The sequence below is a fragment of the Phocoena sinus genome, chromosome 20 (genome assembly GCF_008692025.1).
Source record: "Phocoena sinus isolate mPhoSin1 chromosome 20, mPhoSin1.pri, whole genome shotgun sequence".
NCBI classification, from domain to species: Eukaryota; Metazoa; Chordata; class Mammalia; order Artiodactyla; family Phocoenidae; genus Phocoena; species Phocoena sinus.
Window position 1 is genome coordinate 2,162,325 of NC_045782.1, and position 25,436 is coordinate 2,187,760.

The 25,436-nt window shown below is 46.3% G+C and overlaps 1 protein-coding gene across 1 annotated transcript in view; it reads left to right on the forward strand.

Moving 5' to 3' along the window:
* SPECC1 (sperm antigen with calponin homology and coiled-coil domains 1) overlaps positions 1-25,436 on the forward strand; it is a 254,519-nt gene that overhangs the window by 196,447 nt on the left and 32,636 nt on the right. Inside the window, 5 exon segments of the mRNA XM_032616185.1 lie at positions 1,581-1,737; positions 4,636-4,651; positions 4,653-4,682; positions 4,684-4,725; positions 4,727-4,741. Coding sequence (XP_032472076.1) covers positions 1,581-1,737; positions 4,636-4,651; positions 4,653-4,682; positions 4,684-4,725; positions 4,727-4,741 — 260 coding nt within the window.

Here is a 25,436-nt window from a genome sequence, read left to right on the forward strand (position 1 = left end):
GCTCTGATAGCAGCTTCATAAAGAAATGGTCACGGTTTGTATAGGACTTCAAGTTGTCATAATGACTTCCAGGAAGAGGAAATGGTGACCAGAGGCCACGGGTTGTCCAGAGTCAGAGGAATAAGGAAACCAGAGGGGGTGCCCGCGCTGAGTTCTCCACATTTGTTTGCCACATAGTGTGAAATAGGAATGACTTGGTTATAAGCACAGGGCTGCGCGTGTTATGTTTTTTCAATTGTGGTAAGATATCTGTAACGTCAAATTTACCATCTGAACCATTTTTCAGGGCATCAGGTGAACTTTTGGTCTTAGTATTGGTAATCTCTGTTCCTCCGGCTCTAAAATTTCCTTTGTGTAGAGAAACCGTTCTTTTCATTGACAAGATAAGTACCGACGCTGAGACCACAGCGGCGATCGCCCGGAAGTAAATAGTTCATCCTCAGCCACCCGCCTTTCCCCCCCGCAGGCCCCTGTCCACCCAGGTGATTCTGTTTACTTGGCTCAGAAAGGACTGCACGGTGACAGTTGCCTGTTTTCTGGCCAGCCTTGCGGCATCACGTCCCCAGAAGCTGCAGGACTGCGGTTAATACCCTGTTTTTGTTGTTCCCTTTAGTGATGTAAACTCTGTTTTTCTCTGCTCTTCCCAGCTAATGAGCCTCACTCCCAGCTTGAGCACCCATAATTGATGCTATCAGCTGCACAATTATTGTTTTCTCCACGACTGTGGCGTCAGAGGAGGGACGCTGGGCTCGGCCTGGTCACCAGCTGTGTGTGGCATTAAACAAGTGACCAGTTTCCTGCTCCCAGATCCTCTGCACATACAAACTAGACAGTCTTGGGAATTTTCTCCCATTCTGCACTTTTGTGATCCTTTAGGAAATATCCTCTGAAGGGTTAGGCTGTTTCATTAGCTCTTTTGCCACAGACTAATAGGACAGCAGAGAGGAGCCTTAGAAGAAATACCGTGACTGATTTTTGGCAAGGCAGGCCCTGTGGTTGGCATGGCTTCCTGTCCTGGGAGATGGGTGTCATTCCTGTTCCCAGCATTTTGACCCGATAATCCCACTAGAGGTCTTCCTGCTGGCGCCCTCCCTGAGATGCGCGTTCATTAGAACACGGCGCTTCACCGGGGGTCGGGCTGGCTTCATAGGCCTGGCCACCTGCGCACCTGCCAAAGGCTCTTAGAAACAGGATCTCTGTTCAGTGCCCTGCTGGTGCCATCTTGAAATTCAGGGTAATTTTTGAACGAGGGGCTAACTTGGCATCAGTCCCTATGAATTACAGAGCCAGTCCTGCCTGGAGAATCCTTTCTAGAAAACACCACGTCCCTGTTTGCATTTTCATCACTCGGTCCAGAAAGTGTATCTGTGTATCTCCATCTGTATCTGTTGTGTAGTTTTTTAAATAATTTTACTGGAGTGTAGTTGATTTAAAATGTTGTGTTGGTTTCAGGTACACAGCATAGTGAGTCAGTGTCTGTTGTGCATTTGTACGTGACACCGATGTGAGGATTGTACTGGAGAGTGTGGTGACCCGTCGGGTCTCTCCTCCTCACACGGGCGATTCTGTTGTCCCCACAGATCTTCTGAAGGGAAGGGCCGAGGACCTGAGACCAGACCCTTATCTCCGCAAGAGCCCCTCGCTCGAGTCCCTGAGCAGACCTCCTTCTCTGGGCTTCGGGGGCTCCAGGCTGCTGAGCGCTCCCACCGGGGGCTGGAAGCCACAAAGCAAACTCAGGTATCCATCAGAGCCTGTTAGGTCTCCTGCCTTTGCAGTGTCACACCAGCAATTCTGACTGCTGACGAGGTTCCGACTGAACTGTCTTCCTTTTGTCCTTTCACACTCCTAAACACCACTTCTCCATCTGTGTCAACCCTTCCCTGAGGTTGCAGCTCACCACCCGGTATCCGGGACACCCCCTCTTCTGCCTTTGGTGTCTGACACCCATTTGGTGTTGAATTTACCGTTGCATAGTATGTGTGCCATGGTCCCCGTTTGGGCTATAATTTATTTAGTGGACAGTAAATACTTCATCTTAACACTTTAATCTCTTTCTCAGCCCCTTGTATTGTGCTACAATGAGCCTTTCAGTAAATATTTACGAATAGGCAGGTAGAGGAATACACAAAATGGGCTACTTTAGAAGTAATGGCTTTTTAACATACGTTAGAACTACCATTATGAGTATTATAAAAGGATTTTATATAAGTCTGAATACCTCAGGCCAGCTGTTGTCATATCTTTGGGTGTGGCCTATATTTGGACCCAAATAGATGAGGTCATATCTTTCAGAGGTTTAATTTAAAGCCCCAGATATTACATTTCTGTCTTGTTTATGTGCAAGAGATTTAAATAATCAAAACAGGCTTTAAGTACCAGAATTAGTGCTATTCTGAAATTTCTCTTTTCTTTATGCCAGAAATGTATATAAACAGCCTATGTGTATATTAATATGCTATTTATATTATACATTCATCATGAAGGTTTAGATTAGTGAAGTTAATTTGTTGTTTCATTTTTATATTCATGTTATTGAGACAAAACAATAATAGAATAGAAATTACTTACTTTGGAAATTCTCGTGTTATTATTATTGCAGTCATATCTAGTTAACTTTATAATTTTAAAGAAAACTGGTAAATGTTTTATTTGTTTATGCAGAAAATCTTTTCCAAGCCTTCCCTCGGTCTTCTCTGATTTGTCAGGCCTAGAAACTTGGCTGACAAATTTGATGAGTTAAGACCAGGCATAGTAAAAACAGGCAACATCCCCAGAACTTCATCGTTAACGGTGATTCTGACCACAGAAACTCGTGGACCCCAATTTACAAATGTGCTGGGTACACGGGAGAGAAATCACCTGAGGTCCAGAAGTGTCCCGTTACTCTTTTAAAAGTCATTGTAATTAAATAGTGGGTGGATACAAAAGAAGAAGAATAAAATATGTCTAAGGCATGCAGAACTGACAGTACAATGGAGGTGCACCTGGGTACTTACCTTCTAGTTTACGGAGAAGAAAATCATTACTTTTGAAACTTCCTATCAGCCGCTTCATTGGTATCACCTCCCTGCCCCCCCCATTCTGAACTTGCCTTGCTTTTCGTTATACTATCGCCATGTATGTTTGTACCTCTAGCAGTATAAACTATATTATTTAAATTATATGTTTAACATTTTGTACACATGGAAACATCTTGTGTTTATTTCCATTTTTTTTAATTCAAAATTGTTCCTGTGATTCACCCACATTATTGCATACATCTGTAACTCTTTAGTTTTTATTGGTATATAGTATCCCCTTGTATGAATATACCACAGTTTATCCATTTCCTGATGAGGTACATTTGCTTGTTTCCAATTTTTTGCTATTATAAAAAGTGCTGCTATGAACATTCTTGTATATATGCCCTGATGATATATACATCGGGGAGGAAATCCTATTACTCTTTTCTAAAAAATTGAGGTATCGTTGATTTACAATATTATATATGTTTCAGGTGTACAGCATAGTGATTCACACTTTTTAAAGGTTATACTCCATTTATGGTTGTTATAAAATATTAGCCATATTCCCTGTGCTGTACGATATATGCTTGTAGATTATTTATTTTACACGCAGTCGTTTGTACCTCTTAATCCCCCCACCCTTATATCGGCCCCCCTCCACTGGTAAACACTAGTTTGTTCTCTGTATCTGTGAGTCTGTTTGTTCTATTCACTAGTTTGTTTTATTTTTAGATCCCACATATAAATCCTATCATAGAGTATTTGTCTGTTGCTCTTAAATTGTTGCTACAGGTGCCGCTCCAGACGTGCACCACCTCCTGTTCTCCCTCTACTCCTAGTGGTGTAGGGAAATAGAATACTGTTCCACGTGCTATAGGAACGTAGTTCTCATTTCATGATAAGCGTCATGGAAGACACTGTGTGATCTTTAGTCCCTCTTTAGTATTTGGATAATTTTAGGTCACATACAAAGTATAGGTGTCTATAGAAAACTGAGGCTGGGGCACCTAAACTCTTGCTCTTGGAATGATATGGTATTAATTAGTGAAATCACTTCCTTTGGCTAAACAGGTGCTCAGAATTGAGTTCCTGCACCATAAACTGAGGAGTATGAGTGTCACCTTCAGAGTTTCAGGTCCCCCCCCCGCCATTTTGAGTCAGTTTTACCGATTTTGTTTTTCATCTCCATTCCCATCACTTCCCCGTAAGTAGCCAATCTGGTGTTTTTAAAATGCCCTTCCAATCTACCTTTTATTTGTTACATGGAAATAGGTGTAGCCTTGAAGCATGCAGAGTGTTTTTTCTATAGGTGTCTTAATTAAAATGATACTGTACATAAGTATTGATACATAAATAAAAGGCTAGAAGGATGGGCAGCAGATAGATTAGAAAGAAAAAAAAAAACCCTCCTCAGACTTCTGAAAGCCAAGAAGCACAATTTACTTTCTCTTTCATACCGTGAGACATGATAAAAATGTATTGTTGATGGGACCAATTTGGTGGTTTCTTTAGAGTCTCACTGGATAGACCTCGACTTTTGCTTTTCTAATCTAGTTAGTTGTTTCCTACGTATTTGTGGGTTTTAAAAGTTAGCATCTTCTCTGTACTGTGTGCTCTCCTTTCTAACTAGCGTGGAAAGAAGAGACCCCCCTGGCTGCCTTGGCCCGGGAATACGGTGGGCTCCAAGCGCAACGCTCTCCTGAGGTGGTGCCAGAAGAAGGACAGAGGGCTACGCGGTAAGGGGCGGTGGCAGCCAGCGTCCAGCGGCTCGCGGGGGGGGGGGGGGGGTTGGGGGCGGGCGGGGTCCTGTGTCCTGCGTATGTACTGGCCTGGCTGGCCACTGTGCCTGTCACTGTTGGCTTCTGTTCTCACAGGCGGGGTTGCCAGGGAGGGAGATGTCTGTGCGGCCCCCAAGGGCCCCAAGGGCCCCGTCGAGAGGCGGGCGGGACTGAAGGCCCGTCTGTACTCCCAGCAGACATGACCTCAACGCAGGCCTGCGTCTCTTACGGGAGGGGGCCCTTTCCTTTGCTCAGAGGAGGTATAAAGCCCAAGCAGGGCGCCCGACAGGCTGCTCAGCCCAAGCAGACAGCTTTCGCTAAATCATCTTCCCAAAGCGGGAGCCGTTTCCTAATTCACATAAAGTCTCCCCACATGGTGGACCTTCAACTTCTTCTGTTACTTTAGGAGTTGCTTGCATTTAGTTGAAGAGTTTCGGTTTGCTGGAACAGTTTTTGTTTCCGTGAAGTTTAAACAAGGAAGTAATACCTGATATAAGTTTAAGTTTTTTTATTATGAAATTTCATATACAAAGACAAAAGCGCGTCAAGTGTGAATCATAGTTTCGTGAATTATTGTCAAGTGAAAACCCACGGAGTCGCACCAGAAACGGCACTGCCATCCTTCAAACCCTTTGTGTGATTTTCCTGTCATAGCCCTCACGACTCCCACAGGTACCTTTGTCCTCAATTCGGTTCCTGATAGCTTTCTCCAAAAGTGTGCATCCCTAAATGCCACGTCCGTTTTGCCACATTTGAACTTTATATAAATGGAAGTTAAAAACTGTAGTATTTCCACCTGTCTTTTAAGTTAAGTTACTGAGATTTATCCATGTTGCTGCCTATAACTGTAAGTCTGTTCATTTTCTTCAACCCGTCAGTAACCTATTGTCTGATCCCAGCGTTACTCATTTATCCCTTCTGCTGTGATGGGCAGGTGAGTTACTGCCATTCTGGGGCTGTCGTAAATCCTGGTATTTTCTTGTACTCCTCTTGGAACACACACGTGCTCATTCCTTCTGGATCCATACCTAGAAGTGGAACGGCTGGGCCACAGGATGTGCGTGTGTTCAAGTGTGGTAGATCATGCCGGCCAGATTCCGAAGCAGTTGTACGGTTTACCTCCCACCAACGATTTATGAAATCTCTGTTTCCTCTACCTTCTCCCCAGCCACTTGCTGTTGTCAGTCTTTTTGCTCCTGGTCATTGGGACGCATGTGACGTGGGGTCTCACTGTGGTTGTGACTTGGCGTCTCCCTGCTGGAGGGTGAGGTTGAGCTCCTTTTCATGTGCTCACTGGACATCTGTCGGGCTGTCTGTCTTGGGACACCTGCTCAGGCCTTTTGCCCATTTTAGAAGCATTTATATATACTGCATACAAGTCCTTTGTCAAATAGACAGATATCCTCTCCCAGGGTGGTTGCATTTTCACTCTTTGGTTGAACAAAGTTCTTCATTTCAGTTAAGTATAATTTATCAGTCTCTGATGATTAGTGCATTCTGTTTCTGTTTAAGGAACCTTTGACTATTCCACGGTCATGAAAACATCTTACGTTTTCTTCTGGAAGTTGGACTGTTTTACCTTCCCGTTAAAGACACGCCCTCTTTAAAACGGCCAACTTCTCCACTCTCCTTATTCAGACCCAGCCTCCCGTGCCTTTACCCCATTTTTCTAAAAATTCTGAAGCTGCCAGCACCACGACTCTCCTTCCCTAACCTCCAGCTTTTCAGGGTGGCAAGAAAACAAGGCCTTGGCCGAGAGCCAGCCCAGACGGCAAGGCAGCAGCTGGGATGTCTGTGTAACAGCAGCAGTCAAGCGTCTCAAAATCAGACTCTGCCCAAGGAGAGAAGTGTCCCGAATATGTGACATCACCTTCTTTTCATTTTCTGTTAAAAAAGGAAAAGAAAAGGTCAGGGTAATGACCAATAATAGAGGCTCCTAAGGTCAAAGGAGTCAGAGAGGAGAGCTGGTTACAGGAGGTTTCAGGGTGAAGGAAGTAGACCTGGTAACAGAAAAGTGAAAATGGGAAGGAGTAGTCAACCAGGCGCGAGGTCCAGCCATGCCCCAGCCCGTGGTCGAAGGGACTGTCATTTCCCCGATTGACAGAAGTGGGCCGAGGGACGTGCTAGAACAGGTACGAAAAGACAATTAAAATTTTCAGAAGGAATCAGCCCTTGAACGTGGAATGTCATTATGATTAGGTCACAGGGAGGGATTAGACGAGACATTTCCAGTCGTGTGAGAGAGAATGACATTTCCTGCTGTAGTGCTTTGTTTTACTTTGTTTTTTGTGAACATTCTGAACTAGTTTTCAAAGCATCTCACGTTGGATGAAACCCAAACTGATTTTGCCTGCAGAGTATCTTTCATTCATTGTTAAATCTCTGTAAACTTGGAGAGAAATACAAATCATATGTGTCTGATTTATTTACTCTTCACAAAATATTCTCTGTCTAGACCTGTTTGTTTAAGACAGGCCTTTAAAGCTTGCTCTCTCCGACTTGGGAAGCCAAAAGTAAATTGTAGAAAACTCAGACAGTTTAAAAACCATCTTTTTAAAAACCGGTAGCCATGTAATTTTGAGTGAAAATGATTTCTTTTTACCCCACCAAAGTGTAGTGTGATGGGTTAGATCAGAACTCTCCTTATGGGACTTCCCGGTGGCGCAGTGGTTAAGAATCCACCTGCCAATGCAGGGGACACGGGTTCGAGCCCTGGTCTGGGAAGATCCCACATGCCACAGAGCAACTAAGCCCGTGCACCACAACTACCGAGCTTGCACTCTAGAGCCCGCATGCCACAACTGCTGAAGCCTGTGTGCCACAACTACTGAAGCTCATGTGCCTAAAGCCTGTGCTCTGCAACAAGAGAAGCCACCGCAACGAACAGCAGCCCCTGCTTGCCACAACTAGAGAAAGCCCGCACGCAACAATGAAGAACCAAAGCAGCCAAAAAAAAAAAAGGAACTCTCCTTATATTAATTTAATGAATTTGTATTGAGGTGCCAGTTTGGAGCCATGTAATATTTAAGTGCTGGAAATGGAACAGGCAAAATCTCTGCTCCCGAGGAACTTACATTCTCATGGGGAACGACAGTTAATTAAAATGTAAAAGGAAAATATGTACTGTATCAGCCAGTGGAATGTGCTAGGGAGAAAAATAAAGCCAGGAAGGAGGACTGGGAATGTCGGTCGTGCGGATGCAATTTTAACACAAAGGTCGGAGAGGTGATGTTTGGGTGATGGCTCAGCTCACCTGGAGAAGGCGAGGACTCGTGTTTTCATCAGTGTTTATCTCACACCAGGTACTAGGCTTGGAGCTCACGGCCTTAGTGGTGCATCAGTTGGAGTTGAAGTAATGCGAGGTGGTTGCTTCATTTGGCGGCAGCGAAGGTTAGAACGGCCAGCCAGACCCTCGGCTGAGCCCCCGGCCCAGCTTTCTGGTGTCTTGGGGTTGCCCCAGGATGGAGGGTGGGCAGTAGAGCCTGAACAGACCTGCACTGTGGGGTGGGGCCCACACTGAGCCAGAAATGGCTCTCATTAAAAGGAGAAGACCCGGGCTTCCCTGGTGGCGCAGTGGTTGAGAGTCCGCCTGCCGATGCAGGGGGCGCGGGTTCGTGCCCCGGTCTGGGAGGATCCCACATGCCGCGGAGCGGCTGGGCCCGTGAGCCATGGCCGCTGAGCCTGCGCGTCCGGAGCCTGTCCTCCGCAACGGGAGAGGCCACAACAGTGAGAGGCCCGCGTAACGCATTAAAAAAAAAAAAAAAAAAAAAGGAGAAGACCCTTCCAGACGGTCTGCTCAACTCAGATTTCCTTGGATCCTCTTGGGGAAAAGTCAGACTTCCGGGGAAGGCCCTGCAGCTGCCCTCAGTCTTGGGCTTGGCGCTGGTTATGCCTTTAGCTGTATCCCACCTGACCCACAGAACCCCTGCTGCTCCCTTTCTTCATCTGCTTTTGGTTCCCTCTTTGGGGTTATGACAGAGAGACTTCCATCTCTAAAGAACCAGGAAGCGTTCTACAGGGGTGGAAAACCACGATGGTGGTGGGTGGGGTGAGCAGAATTCTAAGAATGATGCCCAGTGACCCTCGCCCTGTGGAGTTTCCCACTGTATATGTGACAAAAGGGAGATTACCTGGGTGGACCTAACACATGAACCCGTAAAAGCCGAGAGTTTTCTCTGAAGCATAAGGACCCGTACTGTCGGTGGGTGTGAAGGTGGAGGGTACGCGTGGAGAGGAGCTGACAGCCAGCAAGGAGACCAGGACTTTCCAGTATGGAGCCCTTGCAGCGCCGAGGTCCTGCCAACACCCAGGAAACGCCATGGGGGCACCCAGCAGTTCTGATGTGGACCGGCTGGTGCTGCAGGGTCCTTTGTCCCTTCTGTCCCTGTCCTGATGCCCTCGGACCTCAGCTAGGCTAAGAATGCTCGGCTTGCTTGGCCTTCTGCCGCCCCTTAGCTGAGGGGCCCTGACCTGTAACAATGATGAATGCGTGGAATTCAGCCCCGATATTGGCCAGGTCCTGGGACCTCCCAGGAAGCAGGACAGAGGCGCAGCCACCCCGCCCTTTGCAGGTGGCCCCTTGGCTGCGTTCCCAGGGCCCTGCCGTGCCCTGGACTGCGGGCCGACACTGGCAATTCCATCCAGGTCATATGGCAAATTTAAGAGGGTGAGTTCTGGCAACACCCTGAGTCAACTGGGAAGTGGATTCTGTCCCAGAGCCTCCAGGGCAGAGCCCGGCCCAGCTGACACCTTGACGTCTGAAGCAAAGAACCCAGTGGAGCTTGCCGGCACTTCTGACCCACTAAACACAAGCTAACAGTAAATGGGTATCGTTTAAGCTGCCGCAGCAACTCCACCTGGTAGAGTGGAGTTGCTGGGATCTGGATGTAACAGAGAGAACCCCAGATTCTTCCTTCGGGTCAAATTATTTACTTTTCCTACGTGATCAACCAGGGACAGACTTTTCTTCTTCAGGCCACTAGTGTACCATCCATTGAACGGTCAGCTCATGCTTAAAAGGCCCAAACTCCCCATGACTTTCAGGGAAGGATTTTTAAAGACAAAGAGAGGGAAAGGGTTGCAGGGTGTGTAATCAGCTCGAGCACATCCTTCTGATTGGCTGGAGGTGAGGTAGCAGGGTGGTGTTTCAGAAATCTTAATCATCAACCTTCTGGTTCCAGCCAGTCTGGGGTCTGCATGCTGTGGTCAGCCTGTAGTCACCATCCACCACCTGGGCGGGGGTCTTAGTTCCTGTGGAACAGCTCAGAGATATGCGTCAGCTTGTTCTGTGTATCTCTTGGGCGGAACCTGGCCTCTGTTTTCATGCTGAACTATTGTTTCTTGACCACGTGTCCTTTCTTTCCACATTCCTTCCTTACCTAATTGGTAACTGCTTAAATCTGCTCTCTGGAGCTCAGGAAAAGCCTAGGAGACTAAAGCCTTTTTTCTACAAAAAAGAGACGGGGGACACGGGGCTTTTGTACACGGGAAGGCCCCACAGGATCCTGCGCTGTTTCAGTCCCCCCCTTTTCTTTGATATACTCCTCCATCCTGAGGGGAATGGGGCAGGACATGGAAGGGAATAAGGTTTTTAGATAGAGAGGTTTATCATAAACTCTGCAGGGGAATTCGATTTTAGGGGCCTCCAGTTTCAGAGGGAGTGAGTGGGTAGGGTTTCTTTTGTAGGTGATGAAAATGTTCTGGAATTACATAGTGGTGGTAGTTGTACAACCATGTGAGAACACTCAGAAGCTACTGAATTGTACATTTTATAAGGGTAAACTTTATGGTATGTGAATTATATCTCAGTAAAGCTATTATTTACTTTTAGGAAAGGCAGTTAGAAGAGCTTCTGTAGAGAGATCAAGGAGATGGCGGGTGAGATGTAGGTGGGGGCAGGGTAGGAAACCAGTACTTAAATTATAAATCTTATCAAACTATAACTTTAAAAATGTATCCATGTATTACTTTGTGTATTAAAAAATAATTGAGGGACTTCCCTGGTGGTGCAGTGGTTAAGAATCTGCCTGCCAATGCAGGGGACACGGGTTCGAGCCCTGGTCCAGGAAGATCCCACATGCCACGGAGCAACTAAGCCCGTGTGCCACAACTACTGAGCCCATGCGCCACAACTACTGAAGCCCGTGCGCCTAGAGCCCGTGCTCTGCAGCAAGAGAAGCCACCACAATGAGAAGCCCGCGCACCGCAACGAAGAGTAGTCCCCACTCGCCGCAACTAGAGAAAGCCCTCACGCAGCAACGAAGACCCAACACAGCCAAAGATAAATAAATAAATTTTTTTCTTTTTAAATTGAAAAGTAAAATGGAGATACGCAAGGTGTTGGTCCTCTAGTTTTTATTTGGGAGGTGGGATTCACACTTGTTCACTTTAGTATCATGATTCATAATCCAGATATACTCTTTGTATCTATCGTTGTGTTATGACATACAGTTTGGGGGTGAAGTCTGAGGGAAAAGGCCATAAAAGTGTGTTACAGTCAACAATTAAACCAGATCCTTTCTGACAAAAACTTTAAAGTGGAAGAGCAGAACACCTAAGGAAATATAGTACAAAAAATGGGCTTGAAAATCAAACATAAACCTAAAAGATTGATCACACATTTTTCAGAAAAATGGGCTTCTCCAAGTGGTATACCTAAAATGTCTTTAACCCTGAATGGCACATACTATAACTCAGAATTTTCTCATTTTGGCCTGGCTCGTCTTATTTTTTCACGTTTTGTATCATCTCAAAGCTTTTGCCATTTGAAATAGCATAGGTCTGAACCTGTTACACTAAGTAACATTTAAGTCTTGACTCAGATCAGTGTTCAGCCAACCATGGCCCAGGGGCCAAATGTGGCCCACCACGTGTTTTTCATGAATAAAGTTTTATTGGCACATGGTCACATCCATTCATTTACATGTTGCCTATGGCTGCTTCTGTACTACAGCTCAGAAGCTGTAGTTGGGTAGTTGCAAAAGAGCCCTTCCCGGGCAAAGTTGGCTGACCCCTCCCTTAGATGAAGATGTACACAGGTATCCCCCATCATTCAAATCATATTTGGCTTTTGCATTTCAGATAGCAAGAAGCCAGTGTTCAGATGTCAAGAGACTGAATTGAAAATGTATCTGAATCTGTTCAGTGTCTGATTTTGTGTTGCACGAGTTGAGCTAGCAAGGAGATAACTGTGCTGTCACGAAGGCCCAGACATCTTTGAGCCTGTTTTTAACCTCTCAGCTAGCAGCTACGCATTCTCCTCTGTTAGAGAAAAAAGCAGTCTTTGTGTAGTCCGAAACAAACCTTATTTTGCATCTGGACAGAACACCCACGTCGTCGGCGGCGGCACTGTGTTTTTCTGTCTCTGCTTCCCAGACGAGCGCCCGCAAGCACCTAACCAATAGCGAGCAGCCTGTGCTCCATCGGGCCACTTGGGGCTCTGTTGGTTGTTTTCTTTTCTGAGACAGGTCTCTTGAGAGCTGCGAGCACGATTCAGAGAATGTAAAGTGCTTTGCTTTATTTATCGTCATGAAAGTGGCTCTTTTCCTGCATTATAAAGATAGATTCCCAGTAGTAAACCAATGTCCTTATTGGCCTGTACTCTGTGGAGGCCCCTTTTCACCTGCTGTCTCTGCTTCTGCAGCTGTTTGTGGAACACGGTGACTTGTGAAGACATTTTTCTTTTACATTAAAAAAAACTTAACTATAGTTGCTTTACAGTGTTGTGTTAGTTCCAGGTGTACTGCTGCAGATTCTTTGCCGTCGTAGGTTATTACGGGACACTGAATGTAGTTCCTGCGCTTGCCATACAGTAAATCCTCATTGCTTATCTATTTTATATATAGTGGTGTGCATCTATGAATCCCATACTCCTAATTTATCATCCCCCCTTCCCCTTTGGTAACCACAAGTTTGTGTTCTTTGTGAGTCTGTTTCTGTTTTGTACATAAGTTCATTTGTATCATTTTTTTAGATTCCGTGTATAAGTGATGTCATATGATACTTGTCTTTCTCTGTCTCACTCCACTTAGCATGATAATCTCTAGGTCCATCTGTGTTGCCGCAAGTGGCATTATTTCCTTCTCTTTATGGCTGAGTAACATTCCATTGTATTTATGTACCATGTCTTCTTTATCCATTCATCTGTCGATGGACACTTAGGTTGCTTCCATGTCTTGGCTATTGTGAATAGTGTTGCTGTGAACATTGGGGTGCATGTATCTTTTCTAATTAAGCGTTTTTGTCTTTTCTGGATATATGCCTAGGAGTGGGATTGCTGGATCATGTGATAACTCTATTTTTAGTTTTCTGAGGGACCTCCATACTGTTCTCCATAGTGGCTGCACCAATTTACGTTCCCACCAACAGTGTGAGAGGGTTCCCTTTTCTCCACACCCTCTCCAGCATTTATTGTTTGTAGGTCTTTTGATGATGGTCATTGCGACCGGTGTGAGATGATACCTCATTGTGGTTTTGATTTGCATTTCTCTAATAATTATCGATGTTGAGCATCTTTTCATGGGCCTGTTGGCCGTCTGTATGTTGTGGAGACATTTTAAATGGCACCAGGCATTGCCTTACAATGTGAGGCAACAGTAGAGCTTGTCTGGAGGATAAAGATGAGGTTGTGGTAGACGTGCAGTCGACCCGTAACTCCTGCTGGTTTTATCTCGCGAGCCGGTGTGCTCAGGAACCCCCCTTTCCTGCTCGCAGTTGTGTATGCACGCCCAGATGGATGAAATTTTGAGCAATAAAAAGGTTTTTCTGAACAACAATATCAAATGAAGGTTGTGGATTGTGAGGTTGTGTGCACAGCAGATGGGGAGAGCCTTCCCCACCTTCACCTACACGATCGCAAAGCAGCCCCATGACGTCCTCTCCACTGCCGACGGGTCCGGGGAGGCACCCGATCTAAGCCAGGGGGTTCGGAACTACAGCTGAGAGAGACGTGACTCCGATACAGCACCAGACACTGTGCAGCTGTGTTTTCATCGCTGTGCAGGAAAGAGCGGGCGTGGCGGGCCTGAGGAGGCTGTGCCCACGAGGCTGCCAGCCAGGGGGCCCGGGGCTGGCGTCTGGGGACTTGGATTTTGCGAGGGTTCCCACTGTTCCCAGAGCTGATAAGAGAGGCTCACTGTGTCTGAACAGTTCGTACAAACACTGTGGTTTATGCTGAACCTCTGCTCTCCCTCTGGGAGTTCGGAGTTTGGGTTCCTACTAGGTAAAGGGCGTCTACATGACCAGCCCCGAGAAGAAAGCGCTGGTGCCGAGTCCCCGGAGAGCTTCCCGTGTTCTCACGGCTTGTCGCCACGTGACTCCGCCTGGAGAGGACTCTTGGAAGCCTGCGCGCCTGGACTTGAGTCCCCGGGGCTCTTCCCTTTGCTGATCTTGCTTTGTGTCCTGTCACTGTGATAAGGCTGTGCACAGATTTGTCACCGTGAGTGTGACTCTGGGCTGAGTCCTGTGCACCCTCCGAGTAGTCACTGAACCTAGGTGGAGGTGGTCTCGGAGACCCTGGCGTGGCTAACTGACCAGGAAAAGAGTGGAGGACAGAGAATCGTTCACATACACGGGGAGAGGGCCAGATAATACGACAGAATGAGACACCTCGAGTGTCCTGGCTCCAGCAGCTCAAGGCTCTGCAGCCTCCTTCTTGGGTACCGTTGGCTTCTGTGAGACACTAACATCTTGAGGACAGATTTCCCCTTTTCTCAAAACAGTTCCAGTTGGGTTCTGCTGCTTAACAGTTCTAGCTCATACAGAAGGATCATAACTGATCTTCTCTTTACTTCTGTGTTTTCTGAATATTTTACGCTAAGCATTTGTTCCTTGTATTATTAGAAAAAATGGTGCTGTTTGCTTTATTCCTTATTTGTGTTTTTTCAATTTAAAAAATCATAATTCTTTGGGAGAAAATAAAATAATTGTGTATAAGCAGTGACATAGGGACTCCCCTGGTGGCGCAGTGGTTTAGAATCAGCCTGCCAATGCAGGGGACACAAGTTCAAGCCCTGGTCCGGGAAGATCTCACATGCCGCGGAGCAACTAAGCCCGCAAGCCACAACTACTGAGCCTGCGCTCTAGAGCCTGAGAGTCAGAACTGCTGAGCCTGTGTGCCACAACTACTAAAGCCCGTGCGCTTAGAGCCCGTGCTCCACAGCAAGAGAAGCCACCACAATGAGAAGCCTGCGCACAGCAACGAAGAGTAGCCCCTGCTTGCTGCAAGTAGAAAAAGGCCGGGCGCAGCAACGATGACCAAGTGCAACCAAAAATCAATCAATCAATCAATCAATTTATAAATAAATAAACAGTGACAACTCCTAGCCCATTGCTCACTTCTACCCTCTAAAAATGTTTTTTATAACAATTGGGTATTTTTCTTTTCTTTCTTTTTGCGGTACGCGGGCCTCTCACTGTTGTGGCCTCTCCCGTGGCGGAGCACAGGCTCCGGACGCACAGGCTCAGCGGCCATGGCTCACGGGCCCAGCCGCTCCACGGCATGTGGGATCTTCCCAGACCGGGGCACAAACCTGTGTCCCCCGCATCGGCAGGCGGACTCTCAACCACTGCGCCACCAGGGAAGCCCCTCTTTTTTTTTTTTTTTTTTTTTAATAAATTTATTTATTTATTTTTGGCTGCGTCGGGTCTTTCTTGGCGGTGTGCAGTCTTCTCATTGTGGTGGCTTCTCGTTGCAGAGTACGGGCTCTAGGCGCACGGGCTTCTGTAGTTGTGGCATGCAGGCTCAGTAGTTGTGGCTCGCGGGCTCTGGAGCGCAGGCTCAGGGGTTGTGGCGCACGGGCTTCTGTAGTTGTGGCATGCAGGCTCAGTAGTTGTGGCTCGCGGGCTCTGGAGCGCAGGCTCAGGGGTTGTGGCGCACGGGCTTAGTTGCTCCATGGCATGTGGGATCTTCCCGGACTGGGGCTCGAACCCGTGTCTCCTGCCTTATCAGGCCGATTCTTAACCACTGTGCCACCAGGGATGTCCCTGGGTATTTTCCTTTAAATCAAGGTTTCTCAGCTTTCACCCTGCTGATACTTTGGGCCAGATCGTTCTTCCTTGTGGGGACTGCCCTATGCCTTGTAGGATTACAGCAGCATCCCTGGCCTCTACCCACTAGATGCCATGGCATTCTCCTAGTGGTGACAACCAAAAATGTCTCCAGACATTGTCAGATGTCCCTAGCCAGGAGAGGGAGGGGACAAGATTGCCCCTGGTTGAGAACCACTGCTTTAAATACACAACTGTGTGTATAAAAGCTTAACTTTACAAAAATGAGATCATATATTAGTCGGTGATGAACGTTTCAGTTGATGTCTTGTGGTCATCTCTCTCTTGGTGCATTTAGAGCTACTTTATTATGTTTCACACCTGCATAGGTTTTCACATATGCAGGTGGAAACTGCATCACCATACTTTATCTGGTCTCCTATTAATGAACCGTTAGGTTGCTTGTTACTTTACGTTTGAATTTCTCAGGGTGCTTTGCTACAGACCACTGAATCCACTCCAGGTGTTTTAAGCAGGAAGGGGTTTGTTTAGTAAGGGTATACTTGGCTCACAGAATTGTTGGGAGTATCAAAGACACATACTCCAGGCTGAAATTCTAGAAACATTGGCTTGGCCAAAAAGGTCGTTCGGGCATTTCACAACCGCTTGCTAGACACCCGAACGAACTTTTTGGCCAGCCCGATAACTCCCAAATTGTACGTGTCAGAACTGACCTGCCAGGGGATCTGCATCCATGATTACTGGAGCTGTGGGCTCCAGAATCAGACCGCCTCTGCTATGGGGTGGACGCCGCAGCCTTGCCTCTTTCCTCGTGTGACTCAGCTCTGAATCTGTCTCATGCAAGTGCCTCTGATTGACAGAACCCAAATCACATGCTGAACCCAGGCTGCATGTGTGTCTTGGAGATGTACTTTTCAACTTCAGAGGTCCTTGAAAGGGGGTTAGATGACCATTGAGTAAAGCAATCCATAATATCTGTCCTACCACCACCCCTAGAAATGCTGCCAAGGGAAGAGCAGCAAAAGTGGGGAGTTAGGAAATCCAAGACTCCATCCCTCTGCAAAAGCAAGAAATAAGGTGGCAAAACTGTCAGGACCGACCTTTTCAGAACTCTGAAATCTAATCAAAAACTTAACAGCAACCGGGGGGAATACGTAATAGGTGAAGGGGGAAAATGACCGGCAGAATTCCAGGCAGAGAGCTTCCCCTGCTAGCGTCCCCTGCACCCCCAGCTCAGTGATAACTGTGAAGATGGAGGCCGCTGTTCCTTGGGCAGCTCGCTAGTACCAGAGGGCGCCAAACAGACCTTGCTCTCCGAGGACGGTGGTTGTGCGTTTTGACCTGTTGATGGTTCCTTAAAGATAGGGTGGCTTCCCAGGTACAAGCGTTTGAAGGCAGAGGTATTCTGCCTCCCAGGTCGAGGGGTGGACGGGTGGTTGAAGCAGAGGCAGCCTGAGCAGTCCGACAGGAGAGCCTGGGGAGGGAGGTATGTGGGGACGGGGCTGTGAAAAGTCCCCGTGTATCCCGAGAATCTAGAAGCTCAGGAAGGACCTGAAAAGGCCTGAGCTCTGACCTCTGGCCGACCTTCAGGCTCCGCACAGGGAGGAGGGGAAGGCTGAGCCCTAAGTGGCTGCAGGCGAGTCCATCCCAGAGCCGCCCTGCAGAGACTGGGGAGGTCTCCTGGCGTTTGAGGGAATCTCTGTCCAGTCACTAGCTGGTCACTGATCTAACAGAGCGGAGACTGCAGTGACTCGCTCGGAAAAGAATACAGGCTCTGCAAAACTGGTTCAGAGAAGTCCCTACACAAACAGGCACCACCGCAAATAGTAACAACAAACCCTGCGGAGGGAGAGACTCTGACTTCCCGAGTTGCCACACGGTCATGCTCTGAATGCCAGTTTGCCGCAGAAAGTTACAGGTACGTAGAAAACCAAGACAGTTTGGCACCACGCACAAGGGGAAAAAAATACAGGAACCGTCCCTGAGGAGGCCCAGACACTCCACTTACTGACAAAGACTTTAAACCAACTGCCTTCAATACACTCAGCTCAAGGATACCCCGGCCAAAAAACGAAAGGAAATCAAGGAAGGGATTCATGAACAAAATGGGAAAATCAGCAAAGAGATAGGGAGTATAAAAAGGGACCAAACAAATCCTGCAGCTGAGAAGGATTAGAACTGAAATGAAAAATTTGAAAAGTGTTGGCAAAGATGTGAAGAGATTGTACCCCTCGCACCGCTGGTGGGAATGTAAAATGGTGCAGCTGCTGTGTATTTCGGAATTTACCTTCCCGTTGCTAAATAGCACACTTATACTGCTGTTTCTTGTTTCTTATTTTAGATGTTGTGTCTTGACCTCCTCCTGTGAAAGATGAGGGTTTATATTTTTCACCACCCCCCATACTTCCTGTCTTCCCATTCTACCCAGTGTGGTTGTGGGTATTTGGAGTTTACGTTAAAAATGATATAAATGTTATCTGTGGATAAGCCATGTAATAGTATACATTACATTTTCTTTTCTGCATAATCTTTTGTTTTACTTGTATTTTTAATCATCTTTGTGTTTCTTTGTTTACTTTAGTTTTCTATATGGTTATCACTAATTCAATCCAAACCCTCATGGAATATCTCCTTAAATCATATGTGTGAGGGATTCCACCAGTTTCCCCCTGAGGAATCTCTCCTGAGCTTTCTGACCTCCTCTATCCTGGCTTGTCCTCTGTGCCTGGTGCCCAGCCGTCAAATCGTTTCACTGTTGTATTTCTTTTCTTTTCTTTTCTTTTCTTTTTTTTTTTTTTTCCTGCTTTAGTCACCTTTATTCAGCACAGTACTGAAAGTCCCAGCCAGAGCAATTAGGCAAGATAAATAAATTAAAAGGCATTCAAACTGAAAAGGAACAAACAAAACTATTCACAAATTACATGATCTTATACACAGAAAACCCCAAAGAATCTACAAGTTGTAGGGTACAAGATCAACACACAAAAATCAGCTGTAGTTGTAGATATCCACAATCAACAATCTGAAGATGAAATTTAAGAAAACAGGCCTTTTCTGGCAGAAATGGAAAAGCTGATCCTAAAATTCATATGGAATTGCAAGGAGTCCTGAAAACCCAAAACAGTGTTGAAAAAGAAGAACAAAATAGTGATGACTTTTCTGTGATGGTTACACAAAATAATGAATGTACTTCATGCACCTGAACGGTATACTTTAAAATGGTAACACTGTAAATTTTGTGTAATTTCTTCCACTATAAAAAATTCATTATGACATCTGTGTGAAAAAATCTTTAAATGGTTACAGCCTTTTCTGTAAAAAATAAATAAGGCAAGAAAAAAATGAGAAGCAGTTCAGGCATGAAATAATATGAACAGTATAATGGCATTAACTCCAGCCTAGAGTCAAACCCCGCTTATGCTATGGTCTTGGATAATCTCTAGGCCTCAGTTTCCTCATCTGTGAAATGGATCTCTAGGCCTCAATTTCCTCATCTGTGAAATGGAGATAATTATTATCCCTACCTTAAAAGATCAGGAGGATTCAGTGAAATAATGCAAATAAATCACTGAACACTGAGACTAATACAGAATAAAGGCTTAATAAATGCTAGCTGTCCTAATTGCAGAACTGTATTTATGGTTACAGTTATGTAAAATGTATGCTCTTGATGTGAGGGTCTCCTCCAGCTGGTGTTTCCTCATCTAGTTGATGGGATACACAGTGTGTACACTTTATAAACAATCAAGCTGCACATTTATGATCTGTACCCCCTTTTGCGTATGTGTTTTACTTCAGAAAAAGTTTACTTAACTGGAAAAGAAAGGTGATTGCACAACATTGCAAATGTGCTTAATGCCACTGAACTGTACACTTCAAATGGTTAAAATTTTACATGATGGAGATTTTACCAAGATGTTTTAAAAGGAAGAAAAAGGAAAGAAAGGTGATTGTGGTGATGGTGTAGAGAATAGATGGGGCAGAGGAGAGACGAGTGGGAGACCTACGGGATGCTCAGGTGTCGCTGTTATATTTCTGCCTCCCCCCCTTTTTTTGATCTTTGGGGTCCCATACCCTATTTTTTTTTTTCTTGTTTTGGTTCCTCCAGTATCTTCTGAACAAGAGTTCGTAGAAGGTAAAATTTTATGACCTTGCATCTTTATTTTACTCTGACACTTGATGGTTTCGTTGGGTATAAAATTTTAGGTCATAAAATATTTTCCTTCATAATTTTGTAGGTGTCACTCCATTGTCTTCTAGTTTCCAGTGTTGCAATGAGAACAGAATAATTCCAATCCTTTGCATTTTTTCCTCTCCAGAAGCTTGTAGGAGCTTCTGTCCCCCAGTATTCTACCATTTCAGGGTCATCTGCCTTGATGTGTATCTTTTTTTTTTTTTTGCTGTCATACTGGACACTCACTGCACCTTTTCAATAAGGTAACGCATGTATTTATTTTCTTGAATTATTTCTTAGGTAATTTCTTCATCTCTGTTTTCTTTTTCTCAAATTCCTCCTAGCCTGGATCCCCCATTATCCTGTCTTTTTTACCTTTTTTTCCCATCTGTTTTACAGTTTTGTTTTTCTAAGACTTCTTTAACTTAGTCTTTCAAAATCTATTAAGTGTTTCATTTCTGCTATCATATTTTTTGCATCCTTTCAGTTTATTTTAATCTTTAACTGTAGTAAAGCACATATAACATAAAATTTTAGCATCTTAACCATTTTTAAGTGTACAATTCAGTATTAAGTACATTTCCACTGTTTTGCAGCCATCAGCACCATCCGTCTCCAGAACCTTTTTATGTTCCCAAACTAAAACCCTGTCTCCATTAAACACTAACTACCCGTCCCCCAGCCCCCCCCGGCACCCACCCTTCTACTACTGTCTGTCTCTATGAATTTGATGACTCCAGGGACCTCACACAAGTGAAATCATACTGTGTTTGTCCTTCTGTGACTGGTTTATTCTACATGATAATGTGGGCATAATGTCCTCAAGGGTCATCCATGTAGCACGTGTCAGGATTTTCTTCTTTTGTAAGGCTGAGTAATATTCCTTTGTGTGTATGTGCTATTGTGTTTTTAAGTCTTAGGGGTTCTTTTTTTTGGACCCTGAATTTTTTATAGCATCCTATTCTTTTTTCACACATGTAATATCATCTGTTAATCTTGCTGAGAATAATCGGTTGTTTTTATTCCCAAATCTTCCCCCTGCCTAGATTTTCCTACAGATTCCTTTGTTGTGTTGGTGTCGCTGGGTCTCTGTGCTGGAGGCTTTATCAGAAGCCAGGTGGTCGTGATGAGTGTGGGGCTCTGCAGAGCTGACTGGCAGCTCCTGGCTTGTGACTGAGGCTGTCACTGTGGAGTGCTGTGCTCGTGCCATGCCCTTGACAGACTCCTGGTGTCGGTGTCTGGGGCTGGTCAGATTCCCCAGAGAAGGACCTTCCAATCTCCTGCCTGAGGGCATCGGCCTGGCAGCAGGGGTTTGGGGCAGCAGATCAGAGAAGAGGAGTCAGTGGGGAGGGGCAGGGACTGTCCACCACCTGGGCACCCAGTAAATACCTCTTGATGCCCTGTTTTCGGGACATGCCTCACCATGAAATAGGATTTTTGTATTGTTTTCTGATAAATGCTCTCTTGACGAAAGGAATCTTGCTTCTCTTTTGCGTTTACTGGGAATTTGTCTTTAAATCCAGAAATAGACAAGCACTGTGCTCGATAACCCCCCGAGTCCGGGGACCCCCCTTTGCTCTCCAGGCTTCGGCCACATGGAGGGGCTGCCCCGGGCTGTACAGAGATGCCCGGGCATCTGTGGCTCTGACCGCTGTGCACAGACTTCCAGACCCGGGCCTCCTGGTCTTAATGGCCTTTTGTCTCCACGTCCCCGGTGCTCATGCCAATCGCCTGACCTTGGGGAGTTTCTGCGCCGACGTCAGGTTGGATCTTCGCTCTTGCCCCTGCTGGCCTGGGATTTCGTTTTCTTAGGTCTGTTGTGTCAGCTATTTCCGGTGCATCCGCTTTTCAGACAGCAGAATTTTGTTTCCTTTCCCGTTTCCTTTTTCCTTATCAGTTAATACCTTTGGGGGAAAAAAACAAAATCTCTTCTCTGAGGTTTTAAAGCGGCTTTGAGAGAGAATGATATTAAGAGCGTGTGTCCGTCTGCCTTCTCTACCCGGGGGTCTCAGAGCTATTTATAGGTTAAAATATTAGCCTTCAGCTGCTACGGTGGTTCCAGATATCCTTTTTTAAACATTTAAGTCTTTCCTTTTTTTTTTGCAATTTGTGTTTATTTTACCAGGTAGAATTGTAACGTTTTTTTCTCAATGAGTGGCTCTGTGTTATAGCATCATTTATTTAACAGTCTTTGTTAAACCACTTGATAGACCCAGACATAAATGGAGATTCAGCATCTGGACTTTTCCAGGCTCTTCTGCTGGTCTCTTGGTCTGGTTTTCTGCCACCAGTGGCTGCCGTGCAGAAGAATGGGAAGGTGACCGGCAGGTACTTGCCATGTGTGGAGCCATGGGAAGGGCTCCGAGAACATTCCTTCTCCTTGTGGTTGATCACAGTGTTTGCAACTCTTCATTTTTCATTATTTGGTTGTATTTGTTGATTTTCTAGAGTTTCTGAGGCAGGCTATTGCAAATAATAACTTTCCCCCTTCTTTACAATATTTGTACCTCTCGTACTTTTTTTGTTTTCTTCATTCGCAAAAGTTCAGAAAATGTTGAATAATACTTTTGATGATGGATATTCTTGTCTTGTTTTGCATTCAAGGTGAGTAGTATCTCACCTTTAAATATGATTCTTGTGTTATTTCCTGATAAACACTCTGCCCACTAAAGGAAGCTTCGTTCTGAGTTTACTGAGAGGTTTTTCTTTCTTTAATCCAGAAATAGATAAGAAACGTATCAAATCCCTTTTTGGCATTTGTCGAGCAATAAATCCATCAGGCGTTTTTCTCTTTTAACCCATCTATGTAATTAACATAAATAGATTCTGTAACAGATTTCCCAATAGGGAAACATTCTTATATCCCTTGGGGGCCAAATTCCAACTTGGTCATGGTGTATGGTATTTATTAATATGGTATATTATTCCTGGGGGAAATCTCTGCTTGATTATGGCTGTTCTTTTAATACGAAGCATATTGTTTTCTGTACTGTATTCGTCATAAAGGACATTTGTCTTGTTGCGTGGTTTAGGCTGGACAGTGCCCCTCACTGTATGGTCAGGGGATTCGTTGAAGTCTTTCAGGCTGATTGTGGTTTTTGTCAAAATCTTTGATTTCTAAGAGTTTTTAAACATTAATTTGATACCAGATTTAAGGGTTTGTAGCTCTTATACATTTTCCTGTCATTTCAGTTGAACCTTTTGATCTGAAAGTTTACATTCTGTGACACCGACATTACTGTTCCCGTTGCTGTTCCGCTTTTATTTGCGTGATGTATCTTCGGCTTCCTTTGTTTTCTGTCTTCTTTACTCCCTTTAAGTGGATTTCTTGTAAATACTTTTAGCTTTATGTGTAATCTGAAAATTCCTCTAATAGGGAAATTTAGTCCGTTCACATTTTCTTCTGGCTTATTAGTATGGATTTAGTCTTATTTCGTTCGTAGTATACTTTTCCTACTGGCTTTCTTTTTACTGATTTCCAGCCACGGCACCTGTGGTAAGCATGCGGGTTGAAAAGGTGGGAAAAGCACAGGTGTCCCCACCTGAGAATCCAAGTGAAGATTAAGCTAAGGTCAGTACTTATCAAATTTGAGTAGAATAAAGAGACCTTTTTCATCACAGTTAGGTTTTCAAAATGTAGAGCTAAAAAGCCAGTCGAATGAATGAGAAATGGCTCAGGGATTCCTTCCGGGGTCAGAGCGCAGGCCGGCTGCTCGGGCCAGGTGGACGGGTCAGCCTCCAGGGAAGCAGTCAAAGCCAGAGTCGTGGCTGAGAGGGAGAGGGACTTGGGAGACCTGGGAGCCATCTGGAGCATAGTGGGCTGGAGAGGAGGGGGTCAGACAGCAACCTGGAAGGGTCGAGGGGGGTGAGCAAGCTGGGCGAGGGGAGAAGGAGTGGACGTGGCCACGCCATGTGGTCACACATGCAGCTGTGCAGGGGCTCCAGGGACAGAACGGTGCCAGCAGCACAGCCAAGGAGAACTTCTGAACAGCGATTTGATGGAATCCGAACTGGGCAAGATTACTTAGCAGCTTGCTGAATAGAGCAGGATATCCTTTTTTTTTTTTTTGCGGTACGCGGGCCTCTCACTGTTGTGGCCTCTCCCGTTGCGGAGCACAGGCTCCGGACGCGCAGGCTCAGCGGCCACGGCTCATGGGCCCAGCCACTCCGCGGCATGTGGGATCCCCCTGGGCCGGGGCACGAACCCGCGTCCCCTGCATCGGCAGGCGGACTCTCAACCACTGCGCCACCAGGGAAGCCCCAGGATATTCTTGAAAGTACTTTTAATTACTCAGGGAGCATCCATTGCTGTCAGTGAAACCCGCTTAGGTACTTGTGTTGGTGTTTGTGGGAGGAGCCATCCCTTCAGCCCGGTTGTCTTTCTTGTCCTCCATCTCTCTCTCTCTCTCTTTTTAATTGTGGTCAAATATACATAACGTAACATTTACCGCGTCACCATTTTTAAGTGCGCAGCTCAGCGCCATTAGGCACATGCGCGTTGTTGTTCAGCCATCCCCGCCCTCCAACCCCAGACCATTCTCACCTTCCCAAACTGAGTCTCTGTCCCCACTGAGCAGTGATTCCCCCTCCCCCCGAGTAAACTCTCTTCTCCTTCTGTTTCTGTGAGTTTGCTGCCCCAGGTGCCCGTAGAAGTGGCCCCGTGCAGCGCTCGTCCCTCTGCGTCCGGCTGATAGCACTTGGGCAATACGTCCTCGAGGTTCGTCCGTCCACGTTGGGGCAGGTGTCACCCCCCTGCTTTTGCAGCCCTCCGCCTGCCTCGTGGGTGAACTCAGCAGGAACACCTCAGTGCCCTGGGACCACTTGCCACCCTCAGTGACCCGACGTTAGACCCGTACCTGTGGGCTGTGTGAGAAGGTCAGGCTTTATCCAGCAGGAGTATTTAGCTGTTTTGTTTTCGCTCGCTTTTCTCAGAGGTTTGGAATGTAGTCACCCCCCCCCCCCCCCAAGTCACCACCACCTACTGGAAAGACTGGGAGAATAATTCCTCTGTGTCCTCCAGGAAAAGGAGAGTGTTTTGGTCCCCGAGGATTTGGACTCTGGAGTTCCGAGGTCATAAAGGTCTGTGTTGAGGAACTAGAGGCAGGGGGTCCCCGAGGGAGAGGGCTGGAGGGCAGGCTGGGTGTGGGCTGGAGTCGGGCTGGGGAGGGACCGTCGTGGGGAGTGGGCAGGAGTGTCGGCAGCCCAACAGGCCACCGGCCGAGGGACCCACATCCTGTCCATTCCAACCTGCTGACTTCCTAGCAAGTGCCGGAGAAAGGCAGGGGGCAGAAGGAAGTGGGCTTCTAGGGACAGCATTCGAGGCTCTTGCTGCGAGTTAGCTGAGGCTTGTGGCTGCGCAGGGTCGTTGGCACGAAACGCCTGCGTTCTTACACTGCCGGTGCGCCCATTTCTCTGCACGCATAGAAATGTTAGCTGTCCCGCCCGCTTCAGGAAGCAAGAGCAGGATTTTCA